Below are 27830 nucleotides of genomic sequence, written 5' to 3'. Positions count from 1 at the left end.
TACAGAATTACCATTTCACATATGATGGATTTTCACGTTTCACGGCGATGCTCCCACGGCTCGATGGCAAGCCTTGCCGACTGAATTACCTACAGAAAAATAAACTGTGCAAACGATGGAATTGAATTAGAATGGGAATAACCCCCTTGCGTCTGATGATTTGCGGACGTTCATGCTATAGGAATTAATGACAGGAATTAATGTTTGATTTTAGGGTTTACAAAGGTTTTTGATTGTTCAGTCTTACTCACTATGCCAGCAAACAAATGTTAGCTGACTGAACGTCTGTGGAACTAAATTTAGCGGGAGCTAATTAATCAGCGGATGGTTTTCAAAATTAGCTGAAATGCTAATCCACAAACTAAAAGTTAGCTTCGCTAATTAGCAGTTAGCGGATTAGCGGAACTGTGCTCATCACTGGAACTGAATGTGTGTCCATGGTTTGACATAATTTCTGTCTGACTTTGTAACGACAGCTCTGTAATTGTTTGACTTGTAAGACGTCCTCGACGGCCCCCGTGGTGCCGCTGAGCTCCAGCTTCTGTAGCGTCAAGTGGATGTGAGTCTGAAACCCTCCTGGATAAGACATCAGTCTGACGCAAGTCACTCCCCCGCCAAGGATGGTACCATTTCACAGCCACCATTTCACTGAGACAACGTGGATTAAGTGTCTTGTCCAAGGACACAAGATTTATTTCTAAAAATAACAAAGTGCTTCATACAAAAACAGGAAAAATAAAATGTATCAAACGATATTAAACAGGATCAAAATAGGAATCGTTTGAAAAACAAGTCCATCTCAAAGTGTCTTCAGCTGCCAGAGGACGAGCAGTCCAGAGTCTCAGCCCAATTGACCCCCACCACTTTAAAATGAGTGTTCGGGACTATTTACACACAAAAAGATTCACATAAAAAGAAAGCTGTAGAAAGTGAAGGGAGGGGAAGAAAAGAGGAGAGAGGAGGAGGGACAGTGGGACCAGAGGAACCTCCTTCCTTTAAAGACGCTCACAGACCCTCAGCCGGTTAGATGAGGACCAACACTGACAGAACCTGGACTCTGTTTCCCATCATGCACCAGTGGAGTCGCTCTGAGATGCAGACAGGAGCCTCGGTCCCAGTGATGTCCTGCAGCTCTGGGACCCGGACCGGTTCTGGAATCACTCTGTGGGCTTGGCTGCTGCTTGGGGTCCTGGTGGTTCCTGGAACCTGGAGCTTTCTCGTTGAACAGGAGGAGGAACTGCTCGTGGAACTTCATAACTACTACAGAGGGCAGGTGACGCCGGCAGCCTCCGCCATGTTGCCGCTGGTAAGAAACAAACACTCAGCTGGGGTCAAAGGTCACATCAGGGCGGTGTCCATGTTGATGGGATCATTGCAGAGCGCATCGCCACACAAGCCCTCGAATAAATGTCCAAATGTCACCGCGCCCCTGAGCCGGTGTCACCGACCGAACGGTCCCCCCTAAAAATTGGTCCACCCTGCCGTCACTGCGCATGCGTCATCAGCCGCAGTTCACTGATTATCACCTCGTTTCTGCTTCAAACTGCCTCCAGTCATTATCTGTCTCAGTCACAGATATCTGAAGCTTTTCCACATAAACTGAACATTATTTCATCATAAAAGATGGAGGATGCAATCAGAGCGCCAACAGCTACACGAGCTGCTGCTGATGCGTTCATGGCGCATTGGTCATTTCAAAGTGTCAGTTATTATCGCCTCGTTTCTGCTTCAAACTGACTTTAGAATGATTTAAGAGGTTTTACTTTGTCATCTGATGGTTAATAATCACATTAATCCATTTGATCGCTTTGGGTGAAGAGTGTCCGTCTCAGATGAGCTGCTGAGCTCCAAAATGACGCATGCACAGTGGAGGCAGAGCGGACCAATTTTTAGGGGGGCCGTTTTTAGGGGGAACTCGCACCAGCATGCAAGCTGGAAGATTAATTAATAAACTAGATTGGAATCTTTAATTATGAAAATTTTAATAACTGTAATGTTGAGGATGAAGGGTAAAGTTTTACTGAGTATAAATAACATGTTTCAAGAAATAAAGTTTTTAGTTCCAAAAACACTCATTTGCCCTTTGATACTGTGCAGGAAATCCACTGAAATTACTCAGTATTTAAAATATGTGAAAAGGATCAACACCCGAAGACATCAGTGCCCACGCTCAACAGCGCCCTCTGCAGTCCTGCACTGAGAACCGCAGAAACACGCACACTGATCAATAACCAATCACTGGCCACTGGTCAGTGAGACAGTGGTCTCAATGTCCGTCTTCCCAAACAAGAACTCTGACTGTGTCCATGGCAGCGTCCCACGGCGCACCTTTATGTGCAGACAGATAATGGCGACCTGAGTTCCATCAGGATGGTACCGTGGGTCTGTTTGGGTTCATGGCAGATGACGGGGAACTCCTCTGTTTACAGCTGAAATACAAAACTGAAATGTTTGTTTTCCTGGTGAGACAAAGAAAAGTGGGCTGACAGGGTGGAGCCTGACTGAACTGGATCTGATAAACACATGGTTTGAATTTCAGGCTGGAAGGCGGCACTGAATCCAACAAGAACATTAAAGTCACAGACATGAGAGCTCGCACGGTCATCTGTGGAAGCTTTTTCTACAACCAGAAAAGGCCAAAGACACCCAAGAGTTTCTGACAGACTTCCACTAATGGACGTTGGAAAGACAAAACTAGAGCACCGTGCTCGGAGAGCGCAAACCTCCACCAACCCGAGTTTCCAATTGTACAAATTTTTACCTTAAAAAAATTTTCAAGGTCAAAGTCCTGTTAGAAGTCACTTTTCATATGATAAAGTATAATACAAAATATAGATCAAAAGGGCTTTTCAATGTTAAAATCAAATATCTGCTAAATCTACAATCTGGATCAGATGCAGATCAAACTTTGTCCGTTGATAAAGGATACCATCCGACATAACACTCTCAAACATGAAAGACATCCGATCGTTGTTGACGGTTATGAATTTTTGAAAATTGGTTCAATGTTAAAGGACAGGGTTTTTTCCAATATTCAAAGATTTTTCTTGACTTTGACCTTTGACATATGTCCTTGAAAATTGAATCACTTCTTGCCTAAAGGATAGGGATTTTTACAAATTTTCAAGTTTTTGTTGGCGGAGGTACACAGTAAAATCACCAGTGTAAAACTAACACTGCCAGTGTACATACGTATGGTCCTACTGTGGTCAGAGTGGGATCACATGTTCGCTGTCAGAGTTAATTTAACACTAGTGATTTTACTGTGTAATAATGAGGAAATGTAGGAAACCCAAAAACAGGAAACACAGGAAATACAGAAAATGCACATCTGCAGAATTCAGATTTTATTGTAGGTACTGAAACACGATTAAAGAGCACATATTGTTTATGAATGTCCAGTTGAAACTGAAAATAAACTATAATTTTATTGAAATTTCACCTGTGACAGACTGGCGTCCTGTCCATTGTGTACTCCGCCTCACGCCCTGTGACCGTTGGGTTAAGCTCCTCTCCCCCTTTTAACACCATGATATTGCATTCGGTTTCGAGAATCACATCATTCACTGGCTTTGGTACAGAGTACTAAATTTCTGGTATGTTGACATCACGGCTCTATATAGTAAATCTAGTAAGTACTTATAAGTAAAGTTTATTTGTATAGCACCTTTCAAGATAAAATCGCAAAGTGCTGCACAGGAATTTAACACAGAAATAAAAAATACAGAAACTAAAAACACCAGTAACATAAAACTATTTAAAAACAAGTCTGTACAAATAGGTCTTGAGCCTCCGGAACATAGGTGTAGTGTTCTGCAGTGACTGAAACTCTGTGTATGACATCATAAATCCTCCAGCTGTATATGACATCATAAATCCTCCAGCTCTATGTGACATCATAAATCCCAGCCTCCAGTCCACTTTGTAGATAACTGTTGTATTTACTGTGGAAGGTTCCCAAAGGACTGATACAGTGCCTGTGATGAGACAGTGTTTAATTTACACTCCGGTTCTCTGCAGAAATGGGATCCGGCTCTGAAACTGATTGCTGAAGGCTACGCAGCCAAATGTATCTGGAACCACAACCCAGAACTGGAGGAAATTGGAGAAAATCTGTTTGCCAGCACCGGACCTCTCGACCTCCGAGAAGCTCTTGAGAAATGGTTTCTGGGTAAGTTTGTTTTACCTCAGTGGAGGGTCGACAGAGACACACAGAGACAAAGACGCACACAGTGACACACAGAGACGGAGATGCACACAGTGACACACAGAGACACACAGAGATGGAGACGCACACAGTGACACACAGAGGCACACAGTGACACACAGAGACACACAGAGACACACAGAGATAGAGACGCACACAGTGACACACAGAGGCACACAGTGACACACAGACACACAGAGATGGAGACGCACACAGTGACACACAGAGGCACACAGTGACACACAGAGACACACAGTGACACACAGTGAGACACAGAGACACACAGAGACACACAGAGACACACAGAGATGGAGACGCACACAGTGACACACAGTGACACACAGTGACACACAGAGGCACACAGTGACACACAGAGACACACAGAGACACACAGAGATGGAGACGCACACAGTGACACAGAGACAGAGACACACACAGAGACAGACAGAGACAGAGACGCACACAAACACACAGCCAAAGACACACAGACACAGAGACACACACAGAGACGGAGACACACAGAGATGGAGACACACACAGAAATAGAGACACAGCACAGAGACACACAGAGACGGAGACACAGCACAGAGACACACAGAGACGGAGACACAGCACAGAGACACACAGAGACTGAGACGTACACAAACACACACACAGATGGAGACGCACACAGAGATGGAGATGCACACACAGCCAAAGATGCACACAGACACAAAGAGACAGAGACGCACACAGAGACGGAGATGCACACAGAGACAGACGCACACAGAGACGGAGATGCACACAGTGACGCACAGAGACGGAGAAGCGCACAGAGACAGAGACGCACAGTGATACACAGAGACAGAGATGCACACAGAGACACACAGAGACGGAGACGCACACAGTGACACAGAGACAGAGACGCACACAGAGACAGACAGAGACAGAGACGCACACAAACACACAGCCAAAGACATACAGACACAGAGACGGAGACACACAGAGATGGAGACACACACAGAAATAGAGACACAGCACAGAGACACACAGAGACAGAGACACAGCACAGAGACACACAGAGACTGAGACGTACACAAACACACACACAGGTGGAGATGCACACAGAGATGGAGACGCACACACAGCCAAAGATGCACACAGACACAAAGAAACAGAGACGCACACAGAGACAGACGCACACAGAGACAGACGCACACAGAGACACACAGAGACGGAGATGTACACAGAGACACACACAGTGACACACAGAGACGGAGACACACACAGTGACACATAGAGACGGATATGCACACAGAGACACACAGAGACGGAGAAGCACACAGAGACACACAGAGACGGAGAAGCACACAGAGACACACAGAGACACACAGAGACGGAGAAGCACACAGAGACGGAGAAGCACACAGAGACGCTCAGTGATTCACAGAGACAGAGATGCACACAGAGACACACAGAGATGGAGACACACACAGTGACACATAGAGACAGAGATGTACACAGAGACACATAGAGACGGAGATGTACACAGAGACACACACAGTGACACACAGAGACGGAGACACACGCAGTGACACACAGAGACAGAGATGCACACAGAGACACACAGAGACGGAGATGTACACAGAGACACACACAGTGACACATAGAGACGGAGACACACACAGTGACACATAGAGACGGGTACGCACACAGAGACACACAAAGATGGAGATGCACACAGAGACGTAGATGCACACATTGACACAAAGAGACGGAGACGCACACAGAGATACACAGAGACAGAGATGCACACAGAGACACACAGACGCACGCAGAGACACACAGAGACAGAGATGCACACAGAGACACACAGAGACGGAGATGTACACAGAGACACACACAGTGACACATAGAGACGGAGACACACACAGTGACACATAGAGACGGGTACGCACACAGAGACACACAAAGATGGAGATGCACACAGAGACGTAGATGCACACATTGACACAAAGAGACGGAGACGCACACAGAGATACACAGAGACAGAGATGCACACAGAGACACACAGACGCACGCAGAGACACAAAGAGACGGAGATGCAAACAGAGACACAGAGATGGAGATGCACAGAGACACAGAGATGGAGATGCACACAGAGACAGAGACACACAGACACGAAGACGCACACAGAGATACACAGAGACAGAGACGCACACAGAGATGGAGATACACACAGAGACGGAGATGCACATAGAGACGGAGATGCACACAGACACACAGAAACGGAGATGCATGCAGAGACACACAGATGGAGATGCACACACACACAGACAAAGATGCAGACAGAGACACACATAGACGAACACGCACACAGACACACAGAGACGGAGATGCACACAAACACACACAGATGGAGAAGCACACAGAGATATACACACAGACACAGAGAGATGCACACAAACACACACACACAGACCGAGATGCTGCGATTTAATTAAAACAAAATGAAAAACAACTAAACAAATCTATTTTCTGTTGCTGTTTTTCAGTGGCAGTGGATGAAATGTTTGAAGATGTTTAAGACTAAGATGTTTAAGATGTTTGTTTTAAGGTGTCCTAAGATGTTTACTCGATGATGTTCTCATATGTTTTAAGATGTTTGTTTAAAGATGTTTGAAGATAATTGTTTTATGGTGTTTTTAAGGTTCTAAGATGTTTTCTCTAAGATGTTCTAATATGTTTTAAGATGTTTGTCCTAAGATGTTTAAGATGTCTGCTTTAAGATTGTTTTTTAAGATGTCTTAGATGTTTGTTTTAAGATGTTTGTTTTAAGATGGTCTAACATGTTTGCTTTAAGATGTCTGCTTTAAGATGTTTGTTTTTTAAGATGGTCTAAGATGTTTGTTTTAAGATGATTGTTACCTCCGCCAATGAGGTTATGTTTTCAGTCACGTCCGTTTGTTGGTTGGTTGGTTGGTTGGTTGGTTAGTAGGATTACTCAAAAAATCCTCAATGGATTTAAATGAAATTTTTACCAGGGGTGTATCTTGGCCTAACTTAGAAGTCATTAAATTTTGGTAATGATCCGGAACACGATCCGGATCCAGTAATTTTTTAAAGGATTCTTTATCATTGCAGGATAGGGCCAATTTCAACATTTTTGCATCTAACTTCATCAAGACAGGTCACAAAGGCTGAACAAAATTTAAGTTACGACACAACAATAATTTAATTTAGCATTTGTTTCTCCTTATTGAATAAACGTATTAGAAAACTAAAAAAAACTTGTGTAGTTCATGCAGTTTCTCTTTATAAATACATTTGCTGAAGATCTAAGGTTTAACCCTCTGGATACAATGGCTGAGACCAAGCTTTACTAAATTATGAATAACTTTTTCATGATATGAGATAGAAACTTACTTTTTTGCTGAAAACTTAACTCCACGGACTTTCGAGCCACCATCCACCATCTTTGTACTCCTCATAGAAGCTGTGTGATGGCATGAGCAATGCGAGTGTCCAATGGGAATTGGTTCACCATCACATGGTTTTCCAAAATCCAATCGTAGGGCAGATTCATCTCACGTAACACACCAAAGATTGTTTTAAGGAGTGATATGTTACTAGTTTATTATAGTTTACTGTGTGTTTTGAATAAATGTGTGTGGAAAATTATTTCCTCTTTACTTTTTCCTTTCTTATTTCTGATTGTAAACCTTTATTAAACTTAGAAAACACAACTATAGCATATATATTTTGAAAGTACAGGTTGTCCTGAAAAAAAAGAGGCATAAAACGTGATTTCAAAAAAGTTGGGACAGGGCAACAAAAGACTTGGAAAGTTGATGACTGCTCAAAGAACACCTACTTGGAAACAGGTAAAAGGAGCATCCCCGAAAGGCTCAGCCGTTCATGAGCAAAAATGGGGATCACCACTTTGTGAACAACTGCATGAAGAAATAGTCCAGCAGTTTAAGAACAATGTTTTTCAACATTCAGTTGCAAGGAATTTAGGGATTTCATCATCTACAGTCCATAATATAATCAGAAAATTCAGAGAATCTGGAGAACTTTCTACACATAAGCGGCAAAGCCGAAAACCAACACTGAATGCCCATGACCTTCGATCCCTCAAGCGGCACTGCATTAGAAACCAATATCATTGTGTCAAGGATCTTACTGCGTGGGCTCAGGAACACTTCAGAAAACCATCGTCAGTTAACACAGTTCGTCGCTGCATCTACAAGTGTAAGTTAAAACTCTACCATGCAAAGCTTAAGCCATACATCAACAACGTCCAGAAACACCGCCACCTTCTCTGGGCTCCAGCTCATTTGAAATGGGCAGATGCAAAGTGGAAAAGTGTGCTGTGGTCTGATGAGTCCACATTTCAAATTGTTTTTGGAAATCATGGACGTTGCGTCCTCTGGACAAAAGAGGAAAATGACCATCCAGATTGTTACCAGCGCAAAGTTCAAAAGCCAGCATCTGTGATGGTATGGGGGTGTGATATTGCCCATGGCACGGGCAACTTACACATCTGTGATGGCACCATCAATGCTGAAAGGTACATCCAAGTTTTGGAGCAACATGTGCTGCCATCCAAGCAACGTCTTTTTCAAGGATGCCCCTGCTTATTTCAGCAAGACAATGCCAAGCCAAATTCTGCATGTGTCACAAAAGTGTGGCTTTGTAGTAAAAGAGTGTGGGTACTAGACTGGCCCACCTGCAGTCCAGACCTGTTGCCCATTGAAAATGTGTGGTGCATTATGACGCGTAAAATACGACAACAGAGACCCCGGACTGTTGAACAACTGAAGTCGTACATCAAGCAAGAATGGGAAAGAATTCCACCTACAAAGCTTCAACAATTAGTGTTCTCAGTTCCCAAACGCTTATTGAGTGTTGTTAGAAGGAAAGGTGATGTAACACAGTGGTAAACATAACACTGTACCAGCTTTTTTAAAATGTGTCACAGGTATCCATTTCAAAATAATCAAATATTTGCACAAAAACAATAAAGTTTACCAGTTTGAACATTGAATAGCTTGTCTTTGTGGTGTATTCAATAGACTATAGGTTGAAGAGGATTTGCAAATCATTGTATTCTGTTTTTATTTACATTTTACACAACGTCCCAACTTCATTGGAATTGGGGTTGTATTAAGATGGCCTAACATGTTTGTTTCAATATGTTGTTCTAAGATGCTTGTTTTAAGATGTTCTAAGGGGTTTGTTTTAAGATGGTCTAAGATATTTCTTTGAAGATGTTTGTTTTAAGATGATCTAAGATGTTTGTTTTAAGCTTGTCTAACATTTTTGTTTGAAGGTGTTTGTTTTAAGATGTTCTAAGATGTTTCTTTTAAGATAGTCGAAGATATTTGTTTTAAGATGTTCTATGAGGTGTTTAAGATGTTTGTTTTAAGATGTTCTATGGGATGCTTAAGATGTTTGTTTTAAGATGTTCTAAGATGTTTGTTTTAAGATGTTTGTTTAGATGGTCTAATATGTTTGTTTTAAGATGTTCTAAGATGTTTGTTTTAAGATGTTTGTTTAGATGGTCTAATATGTTTGTTTTAAGATGTTCTAAGATGTTTGTTTTAAGATGTTTGTTTAGATGGTCTAATATGTTTGTATTAACATGGCCTAAGATGTTTGTTTTAAGATGGTGTAAGATGTTTGTTTTAAGATGTTTGTTTAGATGGTCTAATATGTTTGTATTAACATGGCCTAAGATGTTTGTTTTAAGATGGTGTAAGATGTTTGTTCTAAAATGTTGAAGATGTTTTAATATGCTTGTTTTAAGATGTTCTAAGGGGTTTGTTTTAAGATGGTCTAAGATATTTCTTTGAAGATGTTTGTTTTAAGATGATCTAAGATGTTTGTTTTAAGCTGGTCTAACATTTTTGTTTGAAGGTGTTTGTTTTAAGATGTTCTAAGATGTTTCTTTTAAGATAGTTGAATATATTTGTTTTAAGATGTTTGTTCTAAGATGTTTTAAGATGTTTGTTTTAAGATGTTCTATGGGATGCTTAAGATGTTTGTTTTAAGATGTTCTAAGATGTTTGTTTTAAGATGCTCTAAGAAGTTTGTTTTGAGATGGTCTAACATGTTTGTTTTAAGATGTTTTAGATGGTCTAATATGTTTGTATTAACATGGCCTAAGATGTTTGTTTTAAGATGGTCTAAGATGTTTGTTCTAAAATGTTGAAGATGTTTTAAGATGTTTGTTTTAAGATGTTCTATGAGATGTTTAAGATGTCTTAAGATATTCCTTTTAAGATGTTCTAAGATGGTCTGAAATGTTTGTTTTAAGATGTTCTAAGGTGTTTGTTTTAAGATGGTCTAAGATATTTCTTTGAAGATGTTTGTTTTAAGATGATCTAAGATGTTTGTTTTAAGCTGGTCTAACATTTTTGTTTGAAGGTGTTTGTTTTAAGATGTTCTAAGATGTTTCTTTTAAGATAGTTGAATATATTTGTTTTAAGATGTTTGTTCTAAGATGTTTTAAGATGTTTGTTTTAAGATGTTCTATGGGATGCTTAAGATGTTTGTTTTAAGATGTTCTAAGATGTTTGTTTTAAGATGCTCTAAGAAGTTTGTTTTGAGATGGTCTAACATGTTTGTTTTAAGATGTTTTAGATGGTCTAATATGTTTGTATTAACATGGCCTAAGATGTTTGTTTTAAGATGGTCTAAGATGTTTGTTCTAAAATGTTGAAGATGTTTTAAGATGTTTGTTTTAAGATGTTCTATGAGATGTTTAAGATGTCTTAAGATATTCCTTTAAGATGTTCTAAGATGGTCTGAAATGTTTGTTTTAAGATGTTCTAAGGTGTTTGTTTTAAGATAGTCTAAGATGTTTGCTCTAAGGTGGTTGTGTTTAGATTTTCTGAGGTGTTTGTTCTAAGATGGTCTCAGATGTTTGTTTTAAGATGGTCTAAGATTTTTTTTTTTTTTTTGAAGATGTTTGTTTTAAGATGGTCTAAGATGTTTGTTCTAAGGTGTTTGTTTTATTCATTCATTTCATTTTATTCACCACCATAACTAAATAAAAATGGAACATAAAAACAGGGGTGTATATAAAATGTAACTCCCCCTACATTAAAATGTAACTTTGTTTATAGTATTTTTAAACATCTTAAAAGTAAAGCAGCTAACAACATTACTATCTAGAGAATTCCAGAGTTCAACAAGTCTATTTGCCCAGAAGTTTTTTCTTGTTTCAGTTCTGCTATAAAAATGGTACACATTATGGGCATGACCTCTACTACGATGATACGTCTTAATATAGTTACTGATATTTAAATAAGTTATCCCATGTAGCACCTTATAGTAAAATAACAAATTCGCTTTCATGCGTCTGCACTCTAGCGATTCTAAACTAAGCAAACTAAGTCTCTCAGGGTATGAAAGCCCTTTACAAATATCTAATCTTCTCGTAGAATAACATTGAACAGATTCTACAAATTCAACATTGGTCTTCAGCCTAGATGACCAGAGCACAATTAGAAGATTCCATTATTGAATGGACATAACTTTTATGTAGTCATGGCCCTTGAATGTATTAAAAATATTTATTATTTCAAAATGTGCTTTTTTAACAATTGAACTACAGTGACTGGTAAATTTTAAATCAGACTGTATTGTAACACCAACATCAGAGATGCTCTCAACAGTATCAATTACACAACCATCCATCTAGTAAGAGTACATATGTCTGGCTTTGCCAATTCTAAGATGCTTAGTTTTACTGGCATTCAATTTTAGTTGCCAAACATTGGCCCATTCAAATATTTTCAATAAATCAGCCTATTGCATTTCACAGTCACAAGCAGAGACAACAGGCATATACACCTTTGTATCACCAGCATACATGCTGACTGTAGAATTCAAAATAACAGAATTTATGTCAGTTGAAAAAACAAAAAAGCAATGGCCCAAGGACCGCGCCTTGGGGCACTCCAGAAATGACATTTTTACAAGCTGACAATGCACTACCATCTTTAATTCGTTGAACTCTATCTGATAGAAAGTTGTCAATCCACTTAAGAGCAGATCCATGAAAACCATACTTATTAAGTTTAAAAAGAAGCTTGGAATGCACAACAGTATCAAAACATTTGGAACAGTCCAAATACACCACATCAGTTTGGATCTCCTTATCAAAATTTGAAGTCCAGTCATTGAAGCATTCAAGCAAATTTGTAACAGTTGACTTTTTCGGGAGAAACCCATGCTGGTTACTCGAGACAATACCATTTGCATATAAATAATTTAACATTTGTTGTCGAACCACCTTTTCAAGTACTTTACATAACACTGAGGTTAAATTCACTGGCCTGTAGTTACTAGGCAGCTGGGTGTCACCCTTCTTATATATCGGTATAATATGAGCAACCTTCCAGTTGGATGGTACATATCCTTGATCTAAACATTTATTGTACAAATTACATAATGGTTTGGCAATATTTGCTATTATATTTTTCAAGAAAAGTGGTGTGACCTTATTGAGTCCAGGTGAGGCCTTGGATTTTAACTTCTTGACTATCTTAATCATGGGTTTAACTTCACAATGGAATTTGTCAAATCTTGAATCATAATCTATGTTACATTCTGGTATTACACCATTATCTTGAACAAAGACAGATGCAAAATATCCAGAGAACAATTCAGCCTTTTCCTGATAAGAAGTTGCTAATGAGTTATCAGTTCCCTTCATACATGGTATAAGTGAACAAACTGTGTTCTGTTTCCTTATATAATTATAAAACTTCTTAGGATAAGATGCCTTAACATCAAATAATTTCTTGTTTATAAAACTCTTGTTTATAGAATTTAAGATGGTCTAAGATGTTTGTTCTAAGTAAGATGTTCTAAGGTGTTTGTTCTAAGATGGTCTAAAATGTTTGTTTTAAGATGGTCTAATACAGGAGTGGGCAGTTTGTTTCAGAAAGGGCCAAGAGGGTACAGGTTTTCTTTGCAGCCACTGACTCCACCAGGTGATTTCACTGATTAACTGAACCCCATCTGTTAATTAATATCACTTTGAACAGATGGGGTTCAGTTAATCAGTGAAATCACCTGGTGGAGTCAGTGGCTGCAAATAAAATCTGCACCCTCTTGGCCCTTTCTGGAACAAGTTGCCCACTCCTGGTCTAAGATGTTTGTTTTAAGATGTTGTAAGGTCTTTGTTTTAAGATACTCTAAGGTCTTTGTTTTAAGATACTCTAAGGTGTTTGTTCTAAGGTGTTTGTTTTAAGATGTTTGTTTTAGATGGTCTAATATGTTTGTATTAACATGGTCTAAGATGTTTGCTTTAGGATGTTTGTTCTAAAATGTTTAAGATGTTTTAAGATGTTTGTTCTATGAAATGTTTAAGATGTTATTTTTAAGATTGTCTGAGAAGTTTTTTTTTTAAGATGGTCTAAAATGTTTGTTTTAAGATGTTTGTTTTAGATGGTTTAAGATGTTTGTTTTAACATGGTCTACAATGTTTGTTTTAGGGCCCCTTCACACATAGTACGAAGTTCGAATAAAGTGCACACTTAGTGCGCATGATGCAGGAATTGTGTGCAAACCATGTAATGTCATCCCTGTCACCAACGCCTCATACACCTGTTGCTACAACTATTTGCGCACACAAGCGCCTGAAAGACAAAGTGTGCGCTGTGCGAACCCATCGCACCCTCTCGCAGCATATGCCGGCCAAATTCCAGGTGACACACACAAACACCTAACACCACTCGCATGGCACTTAGAAAATGTGTGACCAGTCCCACTCTTGGCACGACAACAGACTGCAGATAATCACTGTCGTACTGCTATAAAATTTGTCTAAGTTCCCCACAAGTGTGACTTTGCAAACACACACACTGACACGTGGGTATGTGCACTCCACTCACAGGAGGTGTGGCTTCCGAGAGAAGCAGCTGTGGTGATCTGTCATTCTGGGCATTCCAGCGACACAAGACCTACTGTGTTTGGACAGTTATGGACTAACAACTGTCCACTGTGAAGCGCGTGTCTCTGATTGCTGTTATTTACGTGGACATAAATAAAAACATATATCACCTTGGTGGTGACAAGCTGCAGCAAGCGAGCGTGCGCACGAAGTGGACACTGACAGCCCCCCAGGTTGAAACGGGCCGTCAGATCAGAACACGCAGCGGGCGGTCTGACCGTCACGTCACCCACATGAGCTCTGTTCCACATGACGCTGTGTCTGTGCTGTGGCGTGCCGTCCACAAGACACACATGTCGGGCAGAACACACGTGCGGCCAACTGGACACACCTGACTAGTACATGTGGACATGATCAGAGCCCACTGCTTCTCATTCATGTCATTTCATAACTGTATGTCTGTGACCAAGGGTCATAATAATAATTTATAATAATAATTTATTCATTTATATAGCGCCAAATCACGACCAACAGACTGATCATATTTGTATTGCTCGCTTGATAAATGCGGTGTTTTTATATGGTGTAGGATTTAATTCTTTTTGGAATACTTCCATGTCCTTCCTGATATGAGGCAGATTCCCACAGCTTTCAAAGAACAGCTCCGTGGCTCAGTGGTAATGTCGCTGACTGGTAATCCAGAGCTCTTGAAAGGTGCAAGTTTGCGTTCAGTGGGTGGTGTGTTTTTCTCTTCTTCTTTTTTTTAATTTATACCACATAAGCGGCGCGATGTGGTTCCACAAGTACTGGCTGGTTTATATTTTTTTTATTTATTTATACCACATAAGCAGCGCCATGTGCTGCACCTGGCACTGATCCTGCTCGAAAGACACCGGTGCGTGCACAAACTCTCACACCGGGTTCGTGCACGCCTGCCCGTCGGTGCAATGTTTTGTGCTATTTCAAACTGTTTTGCGGTGTTTCACCATTTTCGTCCAAACGCGTCCAAACTTTGCACTATGTGTGAAGGGACCATTAAGATGGTCTAAAATGTTTAAGATATTTGTTTTAGATGGTCTAACATGTTTGTTTTAAGATGTTTGTTTTAAGATGCTCTAAGGTTTTTTATTTTAAGATGTTTAAGGTGTTTGTTTTAAGATGTTATGTGAGATGTTTAAGATGTTTTAAGATGTTTGTTATAAGATGTTTATGACGTTTTAAGCCGCTTCTTTTAAGATGTTCTATGAGATGTTTTAAGATGTTTGTTCTAAGATGTTTAAGATGTTTTAAGATGTTCTATGCAATGCTTAAGATGTTTTAAGATGTTTGTTTTAAGATGGTCAAACATGTTTGTTTTAAGATGGTTTTAAGATGTTTAAGATGGTCTAAGATGTTTGTATTAAGATGGCCTAAAATGTTTGTTTCAAGGTAAGGTGTTTGTTTTAAGACGGTCTAAGATGTTTAAGATGTTTGTTTTAGATGATCTAAGGTGTTTGTTCTAAAATGGTCTAAGGTGTTTGTTTTAAGATGGTCTAAGATGTTTAAGATGTTCTAAGTTGTTTAGGATGGTCTAACATTTTTATTTTAACATGGTCTAAGATGTTTGTTTTTAGATGGTCTAAGATGTTTGTTTTAAGATGGTCGAAGATGTTTGTTTTAAGATGGTCTAAGGTGTTTGTTTAAAGGTGTTTGTTTGTTTCTTAGATGTTTTAAGATGTTTTGTTCTAAGATGTTTATGATGTTTTAACATGCTTGTTTTAAGATGGTCTATGAGATGTTTTAAGATATTTGTTCTAAGATGGTTAAGATGTTTCTTTTAAGATGTTCTATGTGATGTTTAAGATGTTTGTTTTAAGATGGTCTAACATGTTTGTTTTTAGATGTTCTAAGATGTTTAAGATGGTCTAAGGTGTTTGTTTTAAGATGTGTTAAGATGATCCGAGATATTTGTTCTAAGGTGTTTGTTTTAAGATGTTCTCAGGCAGGGGTGGGCAACTTGTTCCAGAAAGGGCCAAGACAGTGGGAGGGGAGGTGATGGTCTAGTGGTTAAGGTGTTGGGCTTGAGTCCAGAAGATCATGGGTTCAAATCCCCGCCTGACTGTAAATCACTAAGGGCCCTTGGGCAAGGACTTTAATCCCCTATTCCTCCCGGTGTGTAGTGAGCGCCTTGTATGGCAGCACCCTGACATCAGGGTGAATGTGAGGCATTATTGTAAAGCGCTTTGAGCGTCTGATACAGATGGAAAAGCGCTATATAAATGCAGTCCATTTACCATTTACCATTACAGTGCAGGTTTTCTTAGCAGCCACTGACTCCACCAGGTGATTTCACTGATTAATATTACTTTGAGCAGATGGAATCAGTTAATCAGCTAAATCACTTGGTGTAGTCAGTGGCTGCAAAGAAAACCTGCACCCTCTTGGTCCTTTCTGGTACAAGTTGCCCACCCCTGTGTGTTTTCTACGATTGACTAAGACGTTTGTTCTAAGGTGTTTGTTTTAAGATGGTCTAAGATGTTTGTTTTACGATGTTTGTTCTGAGATATTTAAGATGATTTAAGATGCTTGTTCTAAGATGTTTTAAGATGTTCTAGGGTGTTTCTTTTAAGATGGTCTAAGATGTTTGTTCTAAGATGTTCTATGAGATGTTTAAAATCTTTTAAGATGGTCTAATATGTTTGTTTTAAGGTGTTTGTTTTAAGATGCTCTAAGGTCTTTGTTTAAAGATGGTCAAAGATGTTTGTTTTAAGATGGTCAAAGTCTGAGACAGGGCTCTTCAATTCTAAAGACTGAGAGATTTTTGGAGATTGGCCGCTTCTGCAAAGGTTCAGTGTTTCAAGATAAGCCTTCCCTCAGCTTTTATTTGGACTCCCAGGGTCTTAGAAATAACTTTGTAAATCTTCCCAGATGGATGTTTGAGTGACCTCCTTTCTGTCATTTGGAACTTGTCGCTCTGCTTTTTAAATGATGATCCGACCGAGTCGTGCTTGAGTCCATCTGTACTCGGGTACCAGTTTGGTACTTTTTCCAGCTGGCCAGTTTGGTATCGATAATTATTTTGTTTATTAAGAAAACAAAAGAAAAAAACAAACAATATTTTGTGTTTACATTTGTAGTTTTGTTTTTTTTTACATTTTGTTTGAATACCTGAAACTATATAAAGTGTGATCTGCACTAAAATAAACCTTTTCACACTCTTTTATATGAATGAATTTTTTGTTTTGTTTCATTTGTAGTTTTATATTAATTAATTCATTATTCTTTTTTCTTTTTTTTTATAGAACGTCTGGACTATGAATACCACAACAACAGCTGTGATGACGACCGAATGTGTGGCCACTACACACAGGTCTCACACACACACACAAACACAAACAAATGCACACACACATCCACACATGCACATTTGTACACACACACAAACGCACACACTCATCAATACCACTCATAGATCGTGGATGAGTAGAATGTGTCTTCTGAGGTCCGTCTCTGTATCAGATGGTGTGGGCAGGGTCACACCGAGTGGGCTGTGCCTCCCATGACTGTAACAGTATGGAAGGGTTGGACTGGGACAAAACCTCATTCCTGGTCTGCAACTACTATCCAGCGTAAGTACTACTGCTGCTGTAATACTACAAATACTGCTACTACTAATGCTAGTTGTAGTATTGGTCGTACTCCTTTACTGTGGTGGCTATAGATCTGTCTATGCTGACATCATTGATGACGTGCCCTGTGCGGTTGCTTGTGACATCGACCGTAGACTGTGGGGCGTGAATGCAGAGTGCTGCGGTTTTGAGGTGCATAAATAAACAACAGTGCACGGAGCATCAGAGGTAGTGAAACGGACATGTGATGACATCAGAATAATTCCCAAAGGATGGCACAGGTTAGATTAGATTAGACAGAACTTTATTGATCCATTGGCAAGACTCCCTCGGGGAAATTGAGGTTCCAGCAGCATTGTATAGCAGCACACAGGGTAAGAAGCACACAGAGTATCAAAAGTGAAAGTAAAAAAAGAAAAAGTTTGCAAATATAAATACCAGACATACTGATCGCTACTGATTACTGGCTACTACTGTTCCTCTCCTTCCCGTCCTCTGTCTTCCTGTTACTCCTCCTCCCCGTGAGTGAGGCGTTGTCCAGTCTGATTGCCCTGAGGGACAAAGGAGTTTTTCAGTCTGTTGGTCCTGCACTTGGGAAGGAGCAGTCTGTGGCTGAAGAGGCTCCACTGGTTGCTGATGACAGTGTGCAGACGGTGACTGGCATCGTCCATAATGTCCTGCAGTTTGTCCAGTGTTCTCGGCTCTGCCACCATCACCAGAGAGTCCAACTTCATGCCAACCACAGAGCCAGCCCGCCTGATCAGTTTGTCCAGCCTGGATGTGTCCTTTTTGAATGTGCTGCCCCCCAGCACACCACGTTGGAAAAGAGGACGCTGGCCACTACAGACTGGTAGAACATCCACAGGAGCTTCCCGCAGATGTTAAACAACTACAGCCTCCTCAGAAAGTCCAGCCTGCTCTGTCCCTTCCTGTACAGGTGGTTGGTGTGGGTTGTCTAGTCCAGTTTACTGTCCAGCCACAGCCTGAGGTGCTTGTAGGAATCCACAGCCTCCACCTCAGCTTGCTCTATCAGAACTGGTCACAGACTTGGTCTGGACTTCCCAAAGTTAATGACCAGCTCCTTTGTCTTTGAGGTGTTGAGCTATAGATGGTTTGTGTGGCACAAAACAGCAAAGTCCTTCACTAGGCTCCTCTTCTCCTCCTCTCTGTCATCCCTGATGTATCCAACAATGGCTGTGCCATCTGTGAATTTCTAGATGTGACACAGAGGTGTACAGGGTGAAGAGAGGCCAATCAAACAATCAAACAACTTTATTAATCCCACAAGGTGCAATTAAGTTTGAGCAGCCCATAAAAACCACAATAACATATAACAACATATAAGAACAATAGAACTAATACAAACAAATTAAAATGGACTTAAGGAGTTAAAATGGGTAGCCAGAATAAATAAATCAATAAATAAAAACACGCCAGACCTACGGAGCATTTAATTTAAAGTCGAATTGCCAAAGGGATAAGCGACTTTAAAAAACGACTGGTTTTACAAACTGGTGAAGCATAACGGCATCCTGAAGGAGGCAAAGAAAACTCCCCTGAAGGAACACGACCTGACAAAGACGAGATGCTTTCAGCCTTCCGCGGGAAATGTTGATTCTAGAAAGAGTTTAAATCTCTTTGTTTCACTCCGATAATCTTTGATTTTGACAATGTTGTTCAGACTCTTTGTGTCTTTCACTGAGAGGTTGTGAAACCAGAAGATAGATATTTGATTTTATTAGATCTTACTGTACGTTTTATTTATCTTACTAGGTCTTATTCTATTTCTTCTTTTACTTCCATGTATTTTATGTATCTTATTTTTGTTTTATTCGTGTGTTTGTATGAATGTTTTATGACTGTGTTTTGTTTTTTTTTTTGTCTTTTTTGTGCTGGTGAGCCGAAGACAATTTTCCACATCGGTGGACAATAAAGAATTATTCTATTCTATTCTATTCTAAATGAAAAGCACAAAAGACTCAATAAAAGACTGATAAAATGACAAAGGATGACAGACAAAGAATTCAGTTTACAGAGAAGATAAATTCTCTGCTGTCCTCACTTCACAGTGGTGTCCGTGTTTACATCAAACTTCAGGTTGTCATCAAAAATAGTCCTCAAATACTTATATGATGTGACAAGTTCCACTTTTTCATTGTGTATAATACACTCCTGGGCCACATCCCTGTTACGTCTGAAGTCAATGATCATTTCTTTAGTTTTGGACACATTAAAATCCAAAAAGTTGTTATCACACCAAATGAAATCTGATAAAGCAGCTCCGTGGTCTGATTCTGAACTGTGGAGACGGGACAGTGGTACAGTGTCATTAGAGAATTAGACCAAATAGCTGCCGTCTTGAGAGCTCCTGCCTCAATTCAGGTACAAAACTAGAGGTGACAAAGGTTCTCGAGGTACTTACAATCACGAGACACAGGAGAAATCAAAACAAACAAGGAAAAGGTGTGCGCTTAAATAGACAGGGAAACCAACAACAAACAAGCGTCAGGTGTGGAGTGAGAATGAAAATAGGGGAGATCGGGTCAAAAAACACATGCTAAACTGAATAAACCAAAGGTGACAAAAGAGAAAACTGGGAGAAGAGTAAAACCAAAACACAAAGATAACCAACACAACCGAAGAAGGTAATCACAAAACCAAGTACACAAAGGCAAGAACAACCATGAAATTCAAAAGTGTACAAAGTGCAAATGCAACCCGATGAACTAAAGAACATAACATAAAAACATAAATGATAAGAACCACAGGAACACGGACAATGGAGAGATCACAAAGACGATGACTAAACAGCCGCAGACATTGACAGGGGACAGACCACCAGGATGACACCCACAGATGACAGACACATAGACATGGGAGAGAACACAATGATACAAACAGGGCACATACAAAAGACAATGACAATAAACACACGAACATAGATGAAGGGCTGAACACACATACAGGCAGGGGACAGAACACCAAGAACACAAATAACAGAACACAGACATGGACGAAGAACACACTACAACAGGGGCACCCATCGAGGGCCCCCCCAACACAAACTGGAGAAAACAACAACAGTATAGGCAGCAAGACAAGGACAAGAAACCCCAAAAGTGAAACAACCCCCCCCACCCAGGCATCCAAAAAAAAAAAAGCCACAACCAGGGAGGGAGCAGGGAGGAGGACACCAACAACAAGCAAAGTGGGAATACCAAAGTGACAACTGCACAAGATGAAGGGACTAAACAAGTGACCAAACAGTTGGCAGGAGCCAAACGCAAAGTCTGGAGGTTGGTCACATGACTCAGCGATTCATCTTGAGACACATGCTGTTTACTGGATCACTCAATCACTCTCATATTTGAAGGTGAGGTGCAGACTGACACTCACTATCACCTGACAAATTTTGATCCAGATCTGATCCAGATTGTGGATTTTGTGGACATTTGAATTTAATCTTGAAAAGCCCATTTATTGTACATTTTGCATTATATCTCAGTCAAAAGTGCCTCAATCACTCTCATTTTTTCTGTTCTGGATTTACCTACACCACCAAAACTGGATGGAGGTTCCAGTTTTATGCCTGTTTGTCTTCCAGTTATCAATCAGAAACCAAGTGCCAAAAAGCAACGACACATTGTGCACAGCAGAGATAACAATGTTCTGTGAAAATTAACTGAAAAAGAATTCAGAAACTGAACAACTTGAGAAAAGAAAACCCGACAACACCAGAAAGGAAAAAAAAAGCTTTGATTCAAGTGCATGAACTAAATACATCCTCCTGACATTTGAACACATCTAATTTATCTTATGAAAAGTCACTTCAAACAGGACTTTGACCTTAAACATTTTCCAAGGTCAAATTTTGTGAAATTGGAAACTAGTGTTGGTGGAGGTTTGTGCTTCTCCTGCGCATTGCTCTAGTTTCCACTCTGTGATGCAGCATTAATGCAGAAAAGACGATGTTTACAAGAAGACAATGAAAAACCACATTCTGTACACATTCCAAAGACACGGCTGCAGAAGAAGAGGGTGCAGGTCCTGGACTAAAGTCCTGACCTGTCCCCATAGAAACTGTGTGGAGAATTTTGAGACAAAAATAATGACAACCCCGTACTGTTGGACAACATAAGACTTGTGTGCAGGAAGAACGGGACAAAATAACTTCATTGTCCAGACGTCTTTGAGGTCTTGTGGGGAAATGTTTTAGTGTCCCAGCTGTTTACTGAAATGTGTTTCAGGCCTGAAATGATGAAGAAATGAAGGTGAACAGAAAAAAATGAAACATCTTGAGTTCATTCTGTCTGCAGTGAAACATCAAACACTTTGAAACATCAATCAATCAATCAATCAATCAATTTTTTTATATAGCGCCAAATCACAACAAACAGTTGCCCCAAGGCGCTTTATATTGTAAGGCAAGGCCATACAATAATCAAAGTAAAATGTAAGATTCACTGACTTTTTTGGGGGGGGGGGGCTTTTCCATAGTGTCCTGCCTGTTTCTGATTTTGGTTGTACATGACCAACATGTGACCCATGTTGTCTGAGGGAAAGGTCTTGAAGTGAAGTCTTGGTCGCATTGAGTGTTGATGGTCTTCTGTGCTCAGGGGGAATTATGAAGGTGAACGGCCGTATGAAGAAGGAGACTCGTGTTCCAGGTGTCCTGAGGACATGCAGAAATGCGAAAACAACTTGTGTGGTGCGTCACTCACTTTCCCTCCATCGCTCTATGATGGTCACATGTTCAGAGTTAAACAAATCTTTGATTGGACGGCTGCCGTCGCCATGACCACCATCCAGTATCATCAAAACCATTTTAAACCAGTTCCAGATTCAAATCCAGATTCTACAGTTATCTGTGTCAGAGTTCTCAGAGCAAACTTTGCTGCTTTCACTGCAGAAGCAGCCTGACAGGCTGCGTCAGGCTGCAGGTCCGAGTCTGAGTACGGTGTGAAAAAAATAAATGGTCGGACTTTTAATAACGTAAATGTCTCCAGTCCCACATGCGAGGGGTTTAATGGAAATACATTGTGATCAGACGGGACATTTTATCCGATGTGTGTGAAAAATCCATTATGCAAAATCTGTTATATGCGGTGTTTATTACATGGAAAACAATACAATAACTTTGGGACTTTTTTTGTCCGGTGACTGAATATCTGGTTTATACGATGACGGTTTAGGTGAGTTTTACTCTACATGGGACTGAACAATAAATTTACTTCTCAAAGCTTTGATGATGAAGTCGCTTCCATCCCACACGGCTGACTTTATTTTCCCACATGTTTCTTCTGTTCGGATCTGAAGGGAATCTGTACATCTTGAAGCACTTGTTGTGTCTCTTTGTGCCTCCAAACACACAACAACCTGACATTTTCAGTGAATAAATAAATAAATAAAATAGCTAATTTAGATGCCAACAGATTGACAGCAAACTCTATTTTGAACCCAAGATGGCACCATGAGTCACGTGACCATTTTTTTTTTTTTCTTGACTCCTCATGTAATCACTCTCTCTATTAAAGCACTCTAGGACTAACAGGCGAATCACAGGCAGACATACTCAGCTTCATATACAACCCCTGACAAAAATTATGGAATCACCGGCCTCGGAGGATGTTCATTCAGTTGTTTAATTTTGTAGAAAAAAAGCAGATCACAGACATGACACAAAACTAAAGTCATTTCAAATGGCAACTTTCTGGCTTTAAGAAACACTATAAGAAATCAAGAAAAAAAATTGTGGCAGTCAGTAACGGTTATTTTTTTAGACCAAGCAGAGGGAAAAAATCTGGAATCACTCAATTCTGAGGAAAGAATTATGGAATCACCCTGTAAATTTTCATCCCCAAAACTAACACCTGCATCAAATCAGATCTGCTCGTTAGTCTGCATCTAAAAAGGAGTGATCACACCTTGGAGAGCTGTTGCACCAAGTGGACTGACATGAATCATGGCTCCAACATGAGAGATGTCAATTGAAACAAAGGAGAGGATTATCAAACTCTTAAAAGAGGGTAAATCATCACGCAATGTTGCAAAAGATGTTGGTTGTTCACAGTCAGCTGTGTCTAAATTCTGGATCAAATACAAACAACATGGGAAGGTTGTTAAAGGCAAACATACCAAGGAAGACATCAAAGCGTCAAGACAGAAAATTTAAAGCAATATGTCTCAAAAATCAAAAATGCACAACAAAACAAATGAGGAACGAATGGAAGGAAACTGGAGTCAACGTCTGTGACCGAACTGTAAGAAACCGCCTAAAGGAAATTGGATTTACATACAGAAAAGCTAAACGAAAGCCATCATTAACACCTAAACAGAAAAAAACAAGGTTACAATGGGCTAAGGAAAAGCAATCGTGGACTGTGGATGACTGGAAGAAAGTCATATTCAGTGATGAATCTCGAATCTGCATTGGGCAAGGTGATGAAGCTGGAACTTTTGTTTGGTGCCGTTCCAATGAGATTTATAAAGATGACTGCCTGAAGAGAACATGTAAATTTTGAAAAATTGATGATATGGGGTTGCATGTCAGGTAAAGGCACTGGGGAGATGGCTGTCATTACATCATCAATAATTGCACAAGTTTACGTTGATATTTTGGACACTTTTCTTATCCCATCAATTGAAAGGATGTTTGGGGATGATGAAATCATTTTTCAAGATGATAATGCATCTTGCCATAGAGCAAAAACTGTGAAAACATTCCTTGCAAAAAGATACATAGGGTCAATGTCATGGCCTGCAAATAGTCCGGATCTTAATCCTATTGAAAATCTTTGGTGGAAGTTGAAGAAAATGGTCCATGACAAGGCTCCAACCTGCAAAGCTGATCTGGCAACAGCAATCAGAGAAAGTTGGAGCCAGATTGATGAAGAGTACTGTTTGTCACTCATTAAGTCCATGCCTCAGAGACTGCAAGCTGTTATAAAAGCCAGAGGTGGTGCAACAAAATACTAGTGATGTGTTGGAGCGTTCTTTTGTTTTTCATGATTCCATAATTTTTTTCCTCAGAATTGAGTGATTCCATATTTTTTTTTCCTCTGCTTGGTCTAAAAAGTAACCGTTACTGACTGCCACAATTTTTTTTCCTGATTTCTTACAGTGTTTCTTAAAGCCAGAAAGTTGCCATTTGAAATGACTTTAGTTTTGTGTCATGTCTGTGATCTGCTTTTTTTCTACAAAATTAAACAACTGAATGAACATCCTCCGAGGCCGGTGATATATATATATATATATATAATTACTTTTTTCTTACTTTTTTCCAGCATGTTGTTTGTCCTGTGCCCTTAAGAGTCTCGTAACCTTGGCCCAGTCCTTTCTCAAGATCATCAAGATCCAAGATTCTTTATGCAGCTTCTCTGAGTCACGTTTATCAAATCAATCAATCAAATTTTATTTATAAAGCCCTTTTACAACACACAAGGTGCACAAAGTGCTTTCCATTAAAATCAAACAAGGAAAAGACAGTATACATAAACAGTTAACATTCAAAAAATAAAGTGAAAAAAAAAAACACCATCACTGCTTAATAAGTATCAAAAGCCAGTCTGAACAAACGAGTTTTGAGTCGAGCTTTAAAAAGATCAAAGTCTGTCATGGTTCTCATGTCAGGGGGAAGTTTGTTCCAGAGTCTAGGCCCAGCAACAGAAAAAGCTCGAGCACCCAAGTGCTTACACCTGGTTCTTGGGACATCCAGTAAAAGCTGGTCTGTAGACCTTAAGGCCCTGGTTGTGTTACGAATACACAACAGTTCAGAAAAGTAAGAAGGGGCAAGACCGTTAAGAGCTTTAAAAACAAAGAGCAAAATTTTAAAATCAATTCTAAAAGAAACAGGGAGCCAATGAAGAGAATAAAGAACTGGAGTGATATGTTGGCGACGGGAAGTGTTTGTTAAAAAACGTGCAGCTGCATTTTGAACCAACTGAAGCCGTTTGAGAGACGACTGGGAAATCCCAACATAAAGTGCACTGCACTAATCGATCCTCGAGCTGATAAAAGCGTGAATGTTTATGGGGTCATTACTGATGCAAAAATATTTGCAAATGTATATTTCAATCCGTTTGTGTGTAACTAGATCCACAAATGTGTAAAAAAAAATAAATCAGTGTTTGTGTGTATTGGATGTGTTCTTACACATGACTTTTGCTACACTGCTGCCACGGAAGATCCACAAATATGCGCAGTGGTGCGTGCAGCATGTGTGGAGACACACCTTCCATTTTAAGTCTGGCTGGACCCTCAAAGAACATCCGTTGATTCGGTTTGGGGGCACATTTGTGGATATGGTTACACACAAACTGATTTTTTTTTTCTTTTTTTTACACATTTGTGGATCTGGTTACACACACACACACACACACACACACACACACACACACACACACAGACAGATCAAAATAAACGTGCAAATACTTTGCTACAATAATGACCCCATACATTTTTCTACCTCTTTTGACATGAAATAAAGGGCATCCCCTCAATGAGGTCCTTCAAAAGACATGAAGTAATCTGTATGTGGTGGTGTCCATCGCTGAAGAAGTCATGAATACAGATTTCAGAAGGATGTTTCTGCTGGATGTTATGATGATGTGAGAACAACATGTGTGTCTTTGTGCCATGATGTCAAAGAAACACTTTTAATGTCCTGCTGCTGTATTTTAGTGGCTGACACTGTGGGGGAAGAGGAGGAGGAGGAGGAGGAGGAGGGAGGGACTGTTACTGCTTCAACATTCAGCACCTCCTTCCAGCCTGAGGAGAAGGAGGAGGAGGACAAAGCTGATCCATCTCAACCCCTCCTGCAGCATGTTCCCAGCGCCGCGCCCAATGTTCTCACCATCTCCTCTTCCTCAGGGAAGTCTGAGACGTCTCCACCCACAGCACAGCCTGTGCCGGGAAGACCGCGTCCAAACCTCCCCACCCTGTCCTGGAAGAAGATTGAGAAGGAGGCAGCATGGGAGATGCCAGCAAAAATGAACCAGGATGAAAAACTCCAAACCAGTTGTGGTTCAGTGTTGTCCTCTTCCCTTGTTTTAGCTGGAATGACTGGAGTCCTGATCCTGAGGCTTTGAGGAGGATGAGGACAGACTGGTTTCTAGGCCTTCAGACTTTTGAGGGACTCATTTTCTAAAAATGTAAAAATGTGGAGGTTTTCATTAATTGATAGGAAGTGCTGCATCGTGTCTGGGGACGGGTTCGAGGACCGAGTGCTTCCTCTGTGGGCTGAAATTAGAATTCTATGTCTTATGACTGCCGTGACCGTGAGGCCATGGCTGACTTTACATTGTCCCAAAAATTACCTCCTATGTCCTTTCCTAAGAACCCCTTCACACATAACACGACTGAAGCCGGCTGGCGTATGAAGGAGGAATTGCATGCCATTCGTGAAAAATCAGAGCCGCCTCAAACGCCTCGTACAGCTGTTGCCACAACCATTCGCACAGTGCAGTGTCTGAAAGATAGAGAGTGCCCAGAAAATGCCCATTCGACCCCCTCTCGGCAGGTGTCGGCCAAATTCCAGGTGCCACACATTCAACACCTCTCACTGGGCACATAGAAAAGGCGGAGCTAACATGGCGCCATTTTGGTTCCAACTGCGCTGAACTACTGAATGAACCTTTTTGTTTTCAACATTTTTTAAATAATTTAACCACATACAGCAACACATCCAGGTGCAGGTGGTATCAAAATAAATATAAAAAATAGTTAAACTATCAAATTGACAGGAATTTACAATTTATGATGATTTATTTAATTAATTTAAAGCCTGATTTATGCAGCTGTAGCTTTGTAACTCCGTGTCATGCAATAACGTGTGTGGCAGTTTTAAAGTTCTCCGTCTCTGGATTCTACTTTATTCTGAACTAATTTGACCCTCAACAAGCTTTTCTTTTTACAATCATCACCTCCAAATCAAAGGGAAGATGTACAAATTCATCTTTTACCAATTTTGTGCTGTAAAGTTGAGGACTTTTTTGATCCATTTATCAGTGTGCGCGCTGCAAAAACTATTATAATATGATGGCAGACGAAGGACTGAAAGCAGAAAAGTGTCAAATCACAGCCTTTTGTGTCTGATTTAACAGGCGCACGTCAGGCTGCAGGTCCAAGT

At 40.1% G+C, this 27830-nt stretch overlaps 1 protein-coding gene across 1 annotated transcript; it reads left to right on the top strand.

The window, feature by feature from the left end:
- The first annotated feature begins 1044 nt into the window (after positions 1–1044).
- LOC117511584 (peptidase inhibitor 16-like) lies at positions 1045–27830 on the top strand. Its single transcript, XM_034171568.1, has 6 exons — positions 1045–1306; positions 4021–4171; positions 17378–17445; positions 17595–17704; positions 22321–22412; positions 26384–27830. Exons 1-6 carry the CDS (start codon positions 1070–1072, stop codon positions 26788–26790), a joined length of 1065 nt encoding a protein of 354 aa, XP_034027459.1. The 5' UTR covers positions 1045–1069; the 3' UTR covers positions 26791–27830.

The sequence above is a fragment of the Thalassophryne amazonica genome, chromosome 6 (genome assembly GCF_902500255.1).
Source record: "Thalassophryne amazonica chromosome 6, fThaAma1.1, whole genome shotgun sequence".
NCBI lineage: Eukaryota > Metazoa > Chordata > Actinopteri > Batrachoidiformes > Batrachoididae > Thalassophryne > Thalassophryne amazonica.
Note: the sequence above shows the minus strand (reverse complement) of the source record. Positions and strands in the feature narration are given on the sequence as shown.

What these genes read in the sequence shown, in the direction of transcription:
- LOC117511584 (XM_034171568.1), top strand. Translation starts at nt 1,070, where the DNA reads ATGCACCAGTGGAGTCGCTCTGAGATGCAGACAGGAGCCTCGGTCCCA. An exon ending in TCTTGAGAAATGGTTTCTGG is followed by an intron (nt 4,172 to 17,377) that starts GTAAGTTTGTTT and finishes TTTTTTTTATAG; the next exon opens with AACGTCTGGACTATGAATAC. An exon ending in GTCTGCAACTACTATCCAGC is followed by an intron (nt 17,705 to 22,320) that starts GTAAGTACTACT and finishes TTCTGTGCTCAG; the next exon opens with GGGGAATTATGAAGGTGAAC.